Genomic DNA, 16411 nt, shown 5'->3' with positions numbered 1-16411 from the left:
CTGCACATGTCTTCATTTGTTTCCACGTTCCTCTCTGACTTGTAGTGCCAAAATCCTCAAGGAGTGGCCACGACTTGACTGGCACCAGCCTCTTGTGTCGTTGTCGTCACGTCATTCTCTGCAAGGCTAAATATTAACGTATTTGATCCGGGATAATCCCTTGAGATGTGAACGTCTCGTTTGCAACGGTGTCCAACGTGTCAAGCGAGACATACACAGCAGTGACGTTAAATGGGACCTTTTTGTCAGTATCAAAGTAGATTTAAACCTTCTACGTGACTTTGCCGAAATAACTATGAATGCCTGCAGTCACGAAAGCTTTAAAACGAAAAATAAAACAGGTGTTAAGATGTTTTAGACACTAAATAGAAACTTTTTTTTCCAAATAATCAAATCCCATGATGTAGCTGCTCGCCCCGAGCTATAAATGTTCTAATATGAGCATCGTCTTTGTGCTGTTCGCCTTTTGGCGTTGTCCTCTGGTCTGACGCTGGTGGTGAAAGACTTGGCCATGAAGAAGGCCGTCTCTGGTGTAGGCCATTCAGTTTCAAAGACAATGCGCACATTATCAGAGCGTGTTTTTGTTTGCATGTTGTTGATGCAGACTTGATAGCCTTGCAAATGGTTTCTGTTTGGTGTTTGAACGTCTTCACAACTCCTGTTTCATTGCCGGGAAAGTATGCGATCATGCAGCTGCGTAGATTGGAACCACGTCAAGGGCCCGGTAGGCAGTGGTGTAAATCCCACATTCTAATGGCAGGAAGGAGCTCTTTCCACAGCGTTGCCAATTCTTCGGTTCCCACAATGAGAGGTTGGTGAGCTCAGTCGACCGCCTACTCTCCGCCCTCCGCGGTCATTTGACCTTGTGACCCTGGGACTGTGCTTCAAGCGCCGTGCCGCCCAGACAGATGCTATCTGAGATAAACGATGAGAAAAAAAACCTCACGGTCTGAACTAGAATGAACCCACCCCCCCCCTTCCTCTAGTTTTTTTGGAACAAACAGCTAAAGGCGAAATCTGGCAAACAGAGGAGTGAGCGAGATGAATTATTTACATTTCAGAGGAAAATGTAAACAAATTATAAAATCTAGATTCATGCATGGGGGTGTCACTGATTTGAATTTTTTTTGTGTAAAATTAACTGTTTAACTTTTTGAAATTCCTCCTGAGTCTCAATGGGCTTATGTCACCTCCTGGTTACATGAAGGACACAACCGTCAACAATATCGCCCCACCGTTTGAACTGATCACAAAGCAACAGTCGCGAAACTTCACGTCGCTGCCGTAGTTAACTGCACCGAGCGCAAAACCCCTGTCGAGACTGCTCTACGAAGATTATCCCAACGTCGTATGTTAGCTTATAAAGAAAGAGAAGCCATGGACAGTGCAATAGCGCAACGGGCGATGAACCATCGAGAAAACACAGAAACGTTCGCCAAATATAAAAAGCAAAACACATTCTGTCGGCATTACTCAAGGGCTTTTAATTGCAACCGGCAATGAGTAAATAAATCAGGAAAGGGTTGTGGTTTTTTTTAATGACCTCAGCGGTTACAAAACCGGAGATGTTATCCAACGTGGTGCAAATTTGAGCCGCGGAAAGCGGTACAAGAGGGTTTCTTAATGCAATTGCAGAGCGTCACTCGCCGCGATGCGCGATCAGTGAGCGGGTGTCTTTATTTGAGTGAGTCAGTCTATATTCTTGGTTCTTTCGGTAAAGTCACGTAATTATAAAACAAAAAATACTTTAGAAAAACATCTGTACACGCAAGACTCATGCGCGTTGGCCTACGCAGAGCTGGCCTGCTGCGCTGATAAGCAAAACATATTTTTTTGTTAATCAAATTAAATTTAAAAAGGCGGTCATTCATTCCTTATTAATGGCCGGCTTGTGTTTTTTTGTTGTTATTGTAGCAGTTGCCAAAGACTAACACGGACTTGTGAAAGTTGGAGAGTCACAAACAACGCGCGGCACACAGAACACGTGTGTGTGTGTGTGTGTGCGCAAAAGGCGAATTCGTGAAGCCGGAACACCGCGGCAGCTGTCCCACGCCGTGAGTTGTTTTTTGTTTGTTGTTTTGGACGTATCGCCAAGTTGTACGCCATCTTGCGAGGTGAAGAAATGTGCCCCGTTCATGCAGTAGTTGTCCCACTGTGCCACTGTGCTTCAGGAAAAGTACTTCATAATTATGATTTACTTTTGTGGACCGCACCCACCTTTACGCTGGGCAATCTCAGAGCGCTCCACGTCGTGTTAAGCGAATTGCGTCACATCTAAACTCAACATTTTTGAAAGGGCACCCCCAGTGCCAACTGCCCCTGTGCCGCACGAGGTGACTCAGCACCTGGCTCTGCATTTGCCCATGTTCCTGTCAGTAGTGAGTGCTAGACTGCTGCTATGTAATCCCACCTTGCGGGGTAATTCTTAAAAATTTGCCAAATTTGGACCATGGCATCGGTGCACAATGGGCTACTCATTTCGAAAGATCTCAAGGGCATTTTTGACGTCCGATGTGAAGCAGACGGCTCATGGCTAACACACCCGCGCAGTAATAACAAGGGCGACCCGCCGGAATAGAACCGTGTGACCTGGACAACGAGTGGCGAACCCACTGCCGTGGCCCATGCCAAGCACGCTTGACGTCAGCGCCAGCAGATGGTACTTGCCCCCTTACTGTGCATAGAGTGGCTGACAACACGCCCATTGAGTATACAGGGACTCCTTTACTCACAAACATTCGACTTACGAACTTTCAGAGATTCGAACAAACCAGTCCGTATGTCCAGTTGCCTTTTCGGAGCGAGAGTCGTAAGTTCAACCGCCGCGCAATAGATGGCAGTGGTGGCATCTACATCTGCGGAACACGAAGAACCAGTGGCATCTGCATCTGTAGAACATGAGAACCAGTGGCATCAACATCTGCAGAACACGAATAAGCAGTGGCATCTATATCGACAGGAGATAATACAACTTTAAAGACATTCCTCGTGTTTAAGTGTACATGCCGTACAACACGTTTGGAATTGACAAGAGTAAGTTGCACTTACGAACAAATCGACTTACGTACAGACCTCTAGAACCTAACTCGTTCGTAAGTAGAGGAGTCCCTGTACAGAGTACAGATTTCTCCTCTCCAAACTGGTACATGCTAAGTTAAGTGATACGCTACATTTAACTGGTCACTCAGTGGGCTTTCATCTTATTACAAGTGAAGGAGGAGTAATAGCTCAGTGGTTAGGGCACTCGGGTACGAACCCGGTGACCTGATTTAGAGTCCTGACCACGGCTAACATCGGTGGCAAGCGATATCTGAATCGGTCCGGCGGAGTCTTCCCCCCTTTAACAACATGCACCAACCAGCGTGGTGAAGTATGGTCAAACAACCGCCCATGAACCACACGTGGACTAAAGGCTGTAACGGATGATTGTTTTAAGGTTTAGGTCAAGAGCTGTGTTGCACAACCATTGAGCTGCTCAGGTTCGGGCTATTTTGTGTTTCTTTCAAACGAGTTTTGGAGTTGTTTGACCTGTGGGCCGCTTCACTGCTAAGAGGGGTCGTTAGTGTTTATAGCAATGCCATTGCACTAGAGGGGGCTGAACTTGAGAATGAACACTCAGCAGAAACTTTTGTAATTGTCCTCGGGCTCCTTCGCAACGCGAGATCCGAAGCAGATTTACGCAGCGCCAATTACGTCCGCCCTTCTCTGCAAGTCTGGGTTTGAGTCCTGACCGAGGTATGTGAAGGTGACCAGTCCACTGTTGGATAAAGGCTTCTCAACGCTGCGTCGGTCACGGGGGTTGTTTGACCATACTTCACAGCACCCGTCATCACGGGTTGGTGAAAATGGGGGGGGGGGGGGGGTGGGGGTGTTGTCCCAGGTCCGGTTTAGATCGTCACTCGCCACTGACGTTAGCCGTTGCCAGGGCTTGAACTCAGGTGGCCGGGTGAGGTGTAACTAACCGCAGTGCCACCACTCCGCCACTGCACTCCACATCCACTGTACACGCTAAAGACACAAGACCCCCCCCCTCCACCCCTCCATGTTAAGGATGAGGAACTGTAGCCGCAGGCGCTGTTAGCGATCACCCATTAAAGATTGGCATGTGGCCAGCTCCACGCCCCAAACCAACCACCTTTTATCTCCCAATAATGATGCTTAACAGACCTCGACAGGTATTACTTTTGAGGCTGAGCCAACCACAGCGGAAGCGCCCAGAACAGGTTCAGGTCTCACACTGGTGTTGTCGAATTAAGAACAATATCCAGTGGATCCTGCTAAACCCACAGCGAGACACGTGCTTTACAGTTTCTATATATATTTGTGTGTGTGTGTATATATGTATGATGCATACTCACAACAACCACAGCAATCGCAGTTCAACACTAAGCGGCGGTGTTTATGCTGAATCTCTTCCGCGCCGCACGTAGCCAAACCGTGCTAATCGCAGGTGCTTTGTGCCATGCTAGGTGCACTTCGACTCACTGCACACGCACGCCGGGTGAGAGGCCGTGCGAGCACTGAGAATTGCCCCTCGCCGAGATGACCCATGCGAGGAAAGGGCCGTCCATAAATGACGTCACGCGATTTTTGACGATTTTTGACCCCCCACCCCACCTCGTCACACGGCGTCACAAAAAGTCAGACCCCCCTCCTCAAATATGACGTCACAAAGCTCTGCCCCCCCCCCCCAAAAAAAAAAGACATTTCCATTTCGAAAATAAAACATGCTTTAAATCGATTTAAAGCTTTCGTGACTGCAGGGATTCATATTCTTGGTTCTTTCGGTAAAGTCACGTAGAAGGAGAAACAATGTTTTATATTTTTATTGCTTTATATTTTTATTATTTGATTGTTTCCCTTCTACGTGACTTTACCGAAAGAACCAAGAATATGCCTCAAATCGCTTTAAACTATTGTCATTGTAGTGCGTATTTAATGTGGCGCTGCACTCTGATGTTGTAGGAGTGTTGTTCTAACAATTAGTGTTGTTATAACAATTCTATATTTATTTAAAGTTGCGAATTTTGATGTGACGTCACATTTCTCAACCCCCCCCCCCCTCGTCACAATGTCTGACCCCCCTCCCCAGGTGCGTGACGTCATTTATGGACGGCCCCCAACCACGACCACCTATAGCACCTGGGGGGCACCACCCGGGGAGAAGGAATGGGGAGATCGGAGGAACGGAGAGGAGTTAGATGGAAGGAGGGGGGAGTGAGAGGGAAGCAGTTGTGAGAGTGGACGGGCTGCGTGGGGGAGAGTTTTGTAAATGTAACGCGACAGTAGAGAAAAAAATACATTCCACAGGCGATTGGTGGTTTGATGAGTAACTTAGGGTGAAGTGCTCCCAACCATCCCCGCCCACGTGGATTCGTCTCTCATTCTTTGTTGCAATATCGCCTAGCCTGGCCCGGGGGGGCGGGGGGCACCCGGGGCCCTACTCACCGCCAACCTTTGCCCACCCAGGATAAATAAATGGGTTAACCGAGTGTGGTGGGGCAAAGTGTAGGTACTTCCACCTTTTCCAAGACTAACACTAAACTGTTTTTTTTATTTGACCAGGTAAGGTCCACGCAGCTACTGTATAGCTCTTTCTTTTTAGAAGCGACCTGGCAACAAACGATCGCTCAACTTAGTGGAAATTTATTGCAGCCAAATAACTCTAAACGCATGTTTATGCATGTAGAGGGAAAACCCCAAAAAAAATCTACGCGACCACGGCGAGAACACGCACACTCCAAATATACAGCAGCAGCAGGCGTCGGGGTCGGGATCGAACCCACGACCTCCTGCGTACCCGGCGAGGGAGTTAACATCTCCTAGCCACCGCGGCGCCCCGAGACATATTTGCCAGGAATGAATAACGTTGCTCTCTAGAGCTCCCATACACACACCGCTTAACTTGACAGCTACATGTTTATTTTTTTCCATAGGCAACACAGTACAGTACAGTATTGAAAACAAGAAAAACAAAAGGCAACGATCTGAGGCACGGGCTGTATATTGCAGTCGTTCTTTGTCGATCCACTGTTGGATGAAGGCACCTCAACGCTTTGGGCAATGGCCCTTGCCGCACGACACACCCAGGAGGAAGAGGTCGCGATGGACGGGGCACGCGGTGCAGCGTGGAGGAAGCCAGATCACCGAGAGGGCCTTGGGAGTGGCAACCCAGAGGGAAGTGACCAAGGGTGGAAGAACTCGGGCCACATGGTGGAGACACCACGCCAGCGGACTTTTTGACCTTCATTAGGCCTGGAGCAGTAAAGGGAAAACGTTGTCCCCGATGCAGGTGGTCACCTTATCACACCAGCCACGCATTACAGGCTGAGCAAACCCGAGGGGAAGGTGGATAGTTAGACCTTCAGCCAGCAGTGGACTGACGATGGGGACTGTGACGTGTACATTTCCAAACAACAAACAATGTCTGCCCAAACTACAGTCATACATTTGTATACGTTGTCTAAATTGATCACAGTGGAGGCAGTGAACATGTATGAATCATCTGTTAAAAGCCACGATAAAAATCAACAATCATAAGGGCACGTTTTGGGGTTAGGTGATGGATCGCCTGGCCAAACGTGTGGCACCGAAACAATAACCTTCACCCCGTCTATTCCTTGATGCTCTAGAAATCCTACAATTAAAGCACGTAATTGGCGGCCCAATCACCAAGCGATTAAAATGTAAAAAAAAAAATCGAACTCCCAACAACTTTAAAACACACACTTCACTTGAGGTGGCCCAGGTGACTCGTAGGTCAGAGGACTGAGTAGGCACCACTATTTAACGGGTTACTTCAGTGTAGTGAATTCATGGCCCCAGCCTCGTCACCGATGACTACAAAATCCCATTACTTTTAATTTAGTTCTGCACTTAATTCGGCTAAATCCCTGGTCTCGAGAATTCAAATGATCCGTCTAAATGTCATGCGACAGACATTCCTCTCATGTGCATAGTGCACGTGGGAAAGTTCTGCCCTGTTTGGTGTGGACCAGAGGTCACTTGAATGGATCTCAGAGGTAGCCCCGTGATACCCGCTTCCATGTGCCGTTCTCCGGCACCAAGGGCTGCACTGCTCTGCGCGAGATTCCAACGGACGCTTCATCCCACGACGTCGATAGCACGGTGGGGATAACATTGGAGTTTGTCTTTGTACAAACGAAATATATCAACGTGCGCGCTTTTACTCATAGGCCCCGAGTCTAGTTACAAAAATGCCACCTCCCTATGTGGGGGGGGGGGGGGTCAGTCTTTACTGGATAGCGACTGCTAACCTCTCGCGAAATGGCACCTATTATATTAACCTCTGGAGGGATGACCGGCTGAATTGACCTCTGACTGGGAGTCTAACTCGTAATCTTGTGGTCGTGAGTCGAGCAAACTTTTGCAGTGCCACCCCATAAAATTATCTGGGGGGGGGGGGTTCCACTTTAATCTCCTATTGTCCCTTCAAAAAAATATCATGAAAGTACATGTTAGATTTCATTCCTGTCCAACTCTTCAAACTGAAATAACTTTAAATTCAATTCTCAGACGGGATTTTTTTTTATGGATCTAGGATATTAAAGCGTGACGCAATTTCTATTGGGCTGTTAAAATTTATGACCTGAGCAATCTCTGTACTTTTCAGAGCCCAATTTTGCACACAGTTTATCTGCCAATCCCTCCAGTACACGCACAAGTTACTGACCCAAAAGCAATCGCTACACCGTATGCCACTTAAATGTAAACTTACATAGGTTAATTTGTGTCTATTTTCTCCCACGATTTTACTCTAATTCTAATTGTTATATTTTCCAATACTAATGCAATGCAATGAAAATGCAAAAAAGTGTCCATCTGCTCAAACAAGTACATGACCTTGCGCATCTCTGTCGTGGAAATTCCTCTCTCATGGCAGGAGAGAGTCTCTCTGTAGTACGTATTTATGCACTCTGGACGGATGATGTGCTGAGTCGACCCTGAAATAAGATTTCAACTTCTAGGCCCTTCCATTGTTGAGTCTTATCCAAGGAGTAAGCCAAATGGATTAAAGTTAATGCCCTGCAGTGAACCATATCCTTCAAATGAACCTTATGGCGGGACCCCGGGGTCCCGAATAAACTGAAGTCAAAATCGGAATTAATTAATTTAGTTTTGACGACTCTGTCCCACCGCGCACACAAACGCCGCGACCCGCCTGGCACGGATCGTTCTGTTGTCGTGTCGTCCAAGCGCAGCGGGGACGAATGCCGTAGTCATAAACAAAACTTTGAAACTTTGATTAGCGCATCGTGCAGAGCTCGTCCAGAGGAATAGATCGCCGTGTCGTTCGCCTTCGACAGACATAAAATGACGTCTCAACGCAGTTTATGCGAGAGCCGGTGGCTTATGGGACCCCGGGGTTCCGCCATGAGGTTCATTAATGTCCAGGCATTTGTTCTTTCATGAATGAAAATGTAAAATAAAATTAGGTCCATGGGGGAAGGTGCTGACAAACTAATTAGCACTCTGCCCTGTGAAGCCAACGACCCGAGTTCAATTCCCAGCCACGCACAGCTAACGTCAGTGGCGAGTGACATGTGACCCCGGTCCTGGGCCCACCCTTCACAAACTTGCATTGACCAGTGCAGATAATGAACCCCCATCACTTACACAACACGGGGAGGCCTTCATCCAGCAGTGGACAGATGAAGGACTGGACGGTATTCTATTGTTGTGAATGATCCATAGGCCGCTCGTTGTCTTTTGACGGGAATGGTAACACTGCACGCCAACGATCACTTCCCTTTAATTACAAGTTAAATTGTTGATATCAATCAACGCAAACCTGATAACACGTGGCCACATTTCCTAGAAATTCAGTTACCAGAGTACATGATATAGGGATCCATGTCTCATTTGTAGCTTAAAATGCACGAATATTTTTTTACTGCTTTCATGCCATCATAAAATGCGTATCGGTCAACGCTATTTAAATATTCATCATGTTTATATTTTCATATATATGCGGGAAAGCGTTACCGAGTAACAGAACTGTAAATTTAAGAATGTCCTTCTTGCAATGTTTGACCGATGCAATTTCGTACTAAATTTGTGCGTTTGGCAGTTCACCAGAGGGTCCACAGCAAAGCCACGCACACAAGGCGGAGAACACTAAACAACTCGCACAGATCGATGGGCCAACCCTGACCACTCTTTAGCCTGGATGGTGTGCATCCCGCGCACATAACCTCCACCCACCATACCTTCAAGCAAGCTCAATTGCAGGCACATGCCACCAAACTTAAACCCAGTAATTAGTCCATTAATTATGCTGACTGATGGGGAGAAAAAATAAAAAATTTGCATCGGCAGCACAATGAGGAAAGCCGCATCCTCCCACGAGCTGCATCGACTCCTGGCAGGTGGGGAAAATGCGGTGTGGGTATAATTTATGTTCTTCTTATCGCACGCACTAACAGCAAGACGCTTCATTCAATGGACTTTGTGGTGCCCGTGCAATTGTACGTGCCGCCCGTTGTCAGTGCACGGCTGGATGAAGGTCTCGTGAAGGTCACTGGGGTTGTTTAAACCTACTTTGCCCGCACTGGTAAAGTGCGGGCTGGTGAAGGAGGGGGGGGGGGGGCATCGAGGACCGATTGTGATGTCACTTGCCACTGATGTTCGCAAGCTGTGGTTGTAAACCCAAACTCGAGTCACCAAAAGTTCATAGAACGGTCCCACTAACAGTGACTTATTAAACTAAACTATACTATTGTTTTATTTTACCAGGTAAGGCTGACTGAGCTATGTAGCCTGTTTTCAGAAGCGACCTGGCCACAAATTATAGCTCAATCAAGTGGCTTATCACGTGGGAATTTATAGCAGCAGCCAAATGCTCTACACACGTCATGGGACCTCCTTTGCCAGTACCAAAATATGAGAATAGTCTCAAAACGGTGTTACAGCTGTACGCCTTTTGGCGTCTTCTGGTCTAACACCGTTTTGAGACGAGGCTCAAAAGAAAGCTGTCTCTGGTGTGGACCAATCAGTTTCAAAGACAATGCATACATTATCAGAGTTTGTTTTTTGTTTGCATTCTGACCACAAGTATTGTGGTTAATACGGACATAATTCCTTGTAAAAGGTTTCAGTCTGGTGTTTTAACATCTTAACACTTGTTTTGTTGCCAGAAAAAAGGTAAAACTGATTCTCGCTCTACACACGTGTTTCTAAATGTGGAGGAGAAAAGTGGAGGACCCATAGAAAAATAAACGTGACCACGGGGAGAGAGAAAATACACAAACTCCAAATACAGAGGCGTCAGGGTCGGGATCGAACCCATGCCCTCCTGCATAAGAGGCGAGGGAGTTAACATCCCGCCACCGCAGGCCCCCTATTGTTACTTGGCTCGTCTGCCCAAGGAAAGCCTCACCGAGTCTCGTCACTCTGTTTCAGGAGGGTTCTACCGTGTTTTTGCAGTTAGGGGGCGATGATCGTTGGGTATATTTCAATTTAATCATTTGCGTGTACGTTGAAAAATTCGGCTAATTCGGACCACGTATCACCACCGCTCCACCCCAATACGTCTTATGGAAAGCTAAATCGGAAAGCATGCATATTGTGAAGAAAATGCTAATTAGTTGCACGCTTAGAACACTGAGAATTGCTGTTAAACGTCGCGATGTTCACTGCTGCACGCTGTAAAAACTCCACGCCTTTCTCCGTATGCTCATGCCGTGACCTGAAACCTTCTGAACTTGCAATATAAGTACCTTAAGTGGTTTCATGTTCCCATAGCTTGGGGGGGTAAAGTGATTAAGTAAGGGCATAAACCTGAATGCCCTTGCAGAAACAAGCCCACGCACTTCCATAAACACGTGGCTGGGTTTGGAACCCAACAAGGGACATTGCTGTTATTCTGCTGATGGATATTGCCTTGGCATGTTGTTGCAGATATTAACTCAAGCTTTGTTGAGACTGGTTGGTTAAGTGTTGGGGTTGTGTGGTGGAGTGTTGGGGTTAGGTGGTGGAGTGTTGGGGTTGTGTGGTGGAGTGTTGGGGTTGAGTGGTGAAGTGTTGGGGTTGAGTGGTGGAGTGTTGGGGTTAGGTGGTGGAGTGTTGGAGTTGTGTGGTGGAGTATTGGGGTTAGGTGGTGGAGTGTTGGGGTTGAATGGTGGAGTGTTGAGGTTAGGTGGTGGAGTGTTGGGGTTAGGTGGTGGAGTGTTGGGGTTGTGTGGTGGAGTGTTGGGGTTGAATGGTGGAGTGTTGAGGTTAGGTGGTGGAGTGTTGGGGTTAAGTGGTGGAGTATTGGGGTTAGGTGGTGGATTGTTGTGGTTGAATGGTGGAGTGTTGAGGTTAGGTGGTGGAGTGTTGGGGTTAGGTGGTGGAGTGTTGAGGTTAAGTGGTGGAGTGCTGGGGTTAGGTGGTGGAGTGTTGGGGTTAAGTGGTGGAGTGTTGGGGTTGAGTGGTGGAGTGTTGTGGTTAAGTGGTGGAGTGTTGGGGTTGAGTGGTGAAGTGTTGGGGTTGAGTGGTGGAGTGTTGGGGTTAAGTGGTGGAGTGTTGGAGTTGTGTGGTGGAGTATTGGGGTTAGGTGGTGGAGTGTTGGGGTTGAATGGTGGAGTGTTGAGGTTAGGTGGTGGAGTGTTGGGGTTAGGTGGTGGAGTGTTGGGGTTGTGTGGTGGAGTGTTGGGGTTGAATGGTGGAGTGTTGAGGTTAGGTGGTGGAGTGTTGGGGTTAAGTGGTGGAGTATTGGGGTTAGGTGGTGGATTGTTGTGGTTGAATGGTGGAGTGTTGAGGTTAGGTGGTGGAGTGTTGGGGTTAGGTGGTGGAGTGTTGAGGTTAAGTGGTGGAGTGCTGGGGTTAGGTGGTGGAGTGTTGGGGTTAAGTGGTGGAGTGTTGGGGTTGAGTGGTGGAGTGTTGTGGTTAAGTGGTGGAGTGTTGGGGTTAAGTGGTGGAGTGTTGGGGTTGAGTAGTGGATTGTTGGGGTTAAGTGGTGGAGTGTTGGGGTTGAGTGGTGGAGTGTTGTGGTTAAGTGGTGGAGTGTTGGGGTTGTGTGGTGGAGTGTTGAGGTTAAGTGGTGGAGTGCTGGGGTTAGGTGGTGGAGTGTTGAGGTTAAGTGGTGGAGTGCTGGGGTTAGGTGGTGGAGTGTTGGGGTTAAGTGGTGGAGTGTTGGGGTTGAGTGGTGGAGTGTTGTGGTTAATTGGTGGAGTGTTGGGGTTTGAGTGGTGGAGTGTTGGGGTTAAGTGGTAAAGTGTTGGGGTTTGAGTGGTGGAGTGTTGGGGTTAAGTGGTAAAGTGTTGGGGTTGAGTGTTGGTGTGTAGGGGTTGTGTGTTTGTGTGTAGGGGTTGGGTGATGGAGTGTTTAGGTTGAGTAGTGGAGTGTTGAAGTTAGGTCGTTTAAGGTTGATAAATGCCGATCGTTGAGTGCGTTTCATTCCTGGTGGTGAAGTTCATTGAGGTCAGGAGACGAAGTGCTGAAAAAGCCACGTGGAGGGTCAGGAATTGAGGCGCTCACAGAGTGAACTGTTTGGGATCCACCAGACAGCACTGTTGCACCTGGTCAACCGTGGCTGGACCATCTGCGGAAGACAAATCATCCACCATTTAATCAATCTCATACACAGCGCATGGGTCTCCCGGCCTCGCAACAGTCAGTGGATCTCAACAGGCTGTCACGCGGTCAAAGAAATCCAGAGTATGTCCTCGTTATCGAGCGCGTGTGTGGGTGGCAATGCTCTTCTCCGTCATCGGGCCTGGGTGGAAATTCCACATTATTGTGGTATATGTTCCAGTTTCCCTTTTGGCCCACGACAAAGTGTCCCTCAATTATTGCTCGACTGAAATAATTCTGGAATAATTCCTTGAATACGTATTTCACTTTGTACTGTACATAACCACAACTCTCCACATGTGCACACGTTAGATCTGGAAGGAAGTGCTTAAATGGCGCTGCTGTGTAAGATGAAAGGGTTAATACTGGTTTCAAAGACTGAAACGCAGAGCTGACAATTCAAAAATTATATTTTCTTATTTAATTTTTTTAACGTGATCTATGCTTTCTAATATTTTCAAAGTTATCGGAATTTGTGGCTTAATTCAAGCCGTCTCCATTGCTCGACTGAAATAATAATTGAATCATTCCTGGAATACGTATTTAACTTTGTACTGTACATAACCACAGCTCTACACATGTGCACATGTTAGATCTGGGAGGAAATGCTTAAAGGGCGCTGCTGTGTAAGATGAAAGGGTTAATACTGGTTTCAAAGACTGAAATGCAGAGCTGACAATTCAAAAATTCAATTTTCTTATTTCAAATTTCCTACGTGATCTATGCTTTCTAATCTTTTTAAAGTGATCGGAATTTGCGGCTTAATTCAATCCGTCTTCATTCTGGCTACATTACTTTTTTATTCACGGCTCACACATATACACTGCACATATAAATGCAGAATCTTGGTAGCTCTGGAGATAGAGAAGCAGGGGCTCCAACCATCGTTATGAACATCGTCGCTTCCGTAATTGTTGAAGCATCAGCATCACCATCCAATGACATCCCAATCAGTCTCACCATCATCATCACTGCCAGGACAACCACCACCCGATGCACTCAGTTCAGCCCCACCACCATCATCATAACGATCGTCATCATCCCTCCAGAGTAAGATAAGTAACGTCCCTTTGTGTGAATTAAAGCCGTTGTGTTAGGGAGAATATTGGTCCGACCATACGAACATGGAATTTCCACCATTGGCTCAACAGTGCCCATTGCTCCAGTAGGATAATCATGCTTGTATTTTTTAAACATACACTATGAGTTCAGATAATTGGTTGTGAGTCAATGCAACCCACCATCCCTTTGAGGTGCATAAAACAGTGTACCCCTTTGCAATAAGCCAGCGGTGGAGAGACTGGTCCCCTGCCACGGGAAGGTAAAATGTTCACTCCTGGGTCAGAGGTACCAGCGGAGATTAGCAACCACCGCATGGTCATTTGAGAATGAGGGCACTTTTTATTTTGGACTTTCATTGCACAAATCCGCAGTCGTTCGCAAAAAAATTTTTTTGCAAAAAAAAAGCCTGTTTCCCCTACGATCGCAGCGTGGTTTTAAATGACACCCAACCACGGCCAGCTTTTAATTTCTGTGACCAAGAAAGTCCGAGTGGCGTCAAAAAACACGAGACGTTATTTTCTTTTCCCCAATGCAATGCTCTCTCGGATGCATGCACAGAGGCGGTACAGATGGCGGGCTTAGACCGAGAGAATGGTGGATTACTACCGCTCGTATCGCTTACCCGTGCAAGAGATCACGGGGCTTAGCGGGCGCTATCGGTTCCCAGTCACGTACAGGCGGGGGGGTTATTAGCTGTGTCGGGGAGACTCTGTTGCACTCGCGGGCACAGCGCGCGATGTAAACCTGCCACAGGGGTGAAAACTTGCACAGCGATGGAAAAGCAGCTTTTTGCCACACAGTGTGCCACGCATGCAAATATCATACGTGGCTTAGTTGAGGCCTGAAACAATCTGTGAGTATCCAGACAGTTTTTTTTCTTTTTGCTCGGGATGTTTCTGGCAATAGGTTTATGTGTTTTTTATGTTTGACGTACACGTGGATCGGAGGAACGTACACGCGAGGGGGTGACGTCGCAATGAGCGTCGAGAAAAAAACCGAAGTAAAGCGGACTGCATTGGCGGGACACGTCGCTGGGAAGGAACAATGGCTGGTGGTCGTGGCTCACGACAGTGGCATCCTCTCTAGCAGTGGCTAGATCATGGCTGATGATTGACGGCTTACGTGTCAATCATCAGCCACGTAGAGCAAGTTGGACTCCTACTTGCTGTACTGCACTCCGAAATGACACTTTGTTGCCAAGCTGGTGGGTATGCCAAACTGCTGCTATCTATACTTGATCCACTAACAAGATCAATAAAAACAAGTCTTCGTGCCCCCCATAATCTGGTGCCACGGTGGCGAGATGTTATCTCCCTCGCCCGGTATGCAGGAGGTCGTGGATTTAATCCCGACCCTGACGCCTCATGTATATTTGTATTTTCATTTTTCTCTCTCTCTCGCCGTGGTCGCGTGGATTTTTTCCTCCGGGTGCTCCGGTTTTCCCTTCCGCAGTTCGACTCAACATGCAGTTAGGGTAATTTGGCTGCTGTCAATTTCGACATGATAAGCCACTTTGTTGAGCTATGTGTGGCCAGGTCGCTTCTGAAAGAGAGCTGTGTAGCTCGTGGGCCTTACCTGGTAAAATATTTTTTTAAAAATAGCTAAAAGATAATTTATGCACACGAGCGTGGCGCAGTGCGAGTCTCTGGCGATCATCTGCAATACTGACGTCTTTTGTCCTTTTTGTTGCTTCTGTGCTCACACGTCACGGATCTCCCTTGTGAAATAGCTGGGCAACTGACTGTGGAACAAAAATCGAATGAACTCAAACTAATCTCGGACCAGTGGTGGCAACTGAGGATTCCTGTGGTGGGTGCGAGTCTATCCGTGAGACAGCAAACACATGTTCAGTCCCCGCATGGTGGTGCTTAATTTATTGATCCGAGTCGGGTGACGAGGAAAGTCAACCCACTGCCAGGATTTGTATTTGGAACCTCTGCCATGTACCAGCTGGCTGCATTAAACACTCGCGTATAGGAGGCTCCATATGCCCGGATCATGGAGGCTTTAGCAGAAATCAATGACTGGTGAGACAGAATAGACGTGTTAAGTTTGTGCCGATATGGAGGGAGTGAATCATATATAATACTACAAACAGCATAGAAAATACCATTGTAGACATTACGAACAGCACAGAGGAAAAGGGAGACCTCCCAACGCACGCGCATTTATTGCGCGGGGACGGTGGCTGAGAGAGGGAGTGGGTGGAATGGGGAGCGAGAGGAGGAGTGAGGTGACTTTGAGAGTCAAGTCAGAGGAAGGGCATGAAGGAATGCGAAGTCTATGAGAGAGAAAAAGAGAGAATTAAAATAAGCAAATAAAAGTGTGCACTTTGTGCGTGTGTCGAGGCACACAAATCCCCGTGAGCACAACTCCACGGGAGAATAAGTGCCCGGCAAAACGACGTCGCGAACGTGAGTCACTTACACGCATTTCGCATCTTGCACGACTTGAAGTAACGCGTTGTGCACCGGACATCGGGGTCGATTATTTTGCCAGACGGCGCTGAATTAATGCGCGGGCCCCGTGTGGGCCGACTCCCTCGGGCGAACGTCCCGCGGCATGATTCACCAACTCAGGGTTTGCTGTTGTGATTATTATTACTACCATTACCATTATTGTCGTCTGCAGACGAGGAGCAATCGCTTTTCTATGGAAAAACGCAAGGCATGGGGGAGGGAGTGGCGGGGTAATATATCGATCAGTGGGTGGGCGGTAGGCTGCCTTTACTGCATAGATGCTTCGCTCTTTCTGCGTTTCAACACGAGGTGTG

General features: G+C 47.6%; 1 protein-coding gene across 2 annotated transcripts in view; it reads right to left on the bottom strand.

Annotated features, from left to right (window-relative positions):
- Positions 1-5900: 5900 nt before the first annotated feature.
- The window catches only part of LOC116953590 (xanthine dehydrogenase-like), a 94584-nt gene continuing 84073 nt past the window's right edge, over positions 5901-16411 (bottom strand). For both annotated transcript variants that reach the window (XM_032973918.2, XM_032973919.2), the window contains exon 30: positions 5901-12544. In XM_032973918.2, the coding sequence (XP_032829809.2) occupies positions 12477-12544 (68 nt within the window). In that variant the 3' untranslated portion in view covers positions 5901-12476. The remainder of the gene's footprint in view (positions 12545-16411) is intronic.

This window comes from Petromyzon marinus, chromosome 52 (genome assembly GCF_048934315.1).
Source record: "Petromyzon marinus isolate PM22_M1 ecotype Great Lakes invasive population chromosome 52, UKy_Petmar_22M1.pri1.0, whole genome shotgun sequence".
Taxonomy (NCBI): domain Eukaryota; kingdom Metazoa; phylum Chordata; class Hyperoartia; order Petromyzontiformes; family Petromyzontidae; genus Petromyzon; species Petromyzon marinus.
Note: the sequence above shows the minus strand (reverse complement) of the source record. Positions and strands in the feature narration are given on the sequence as shown.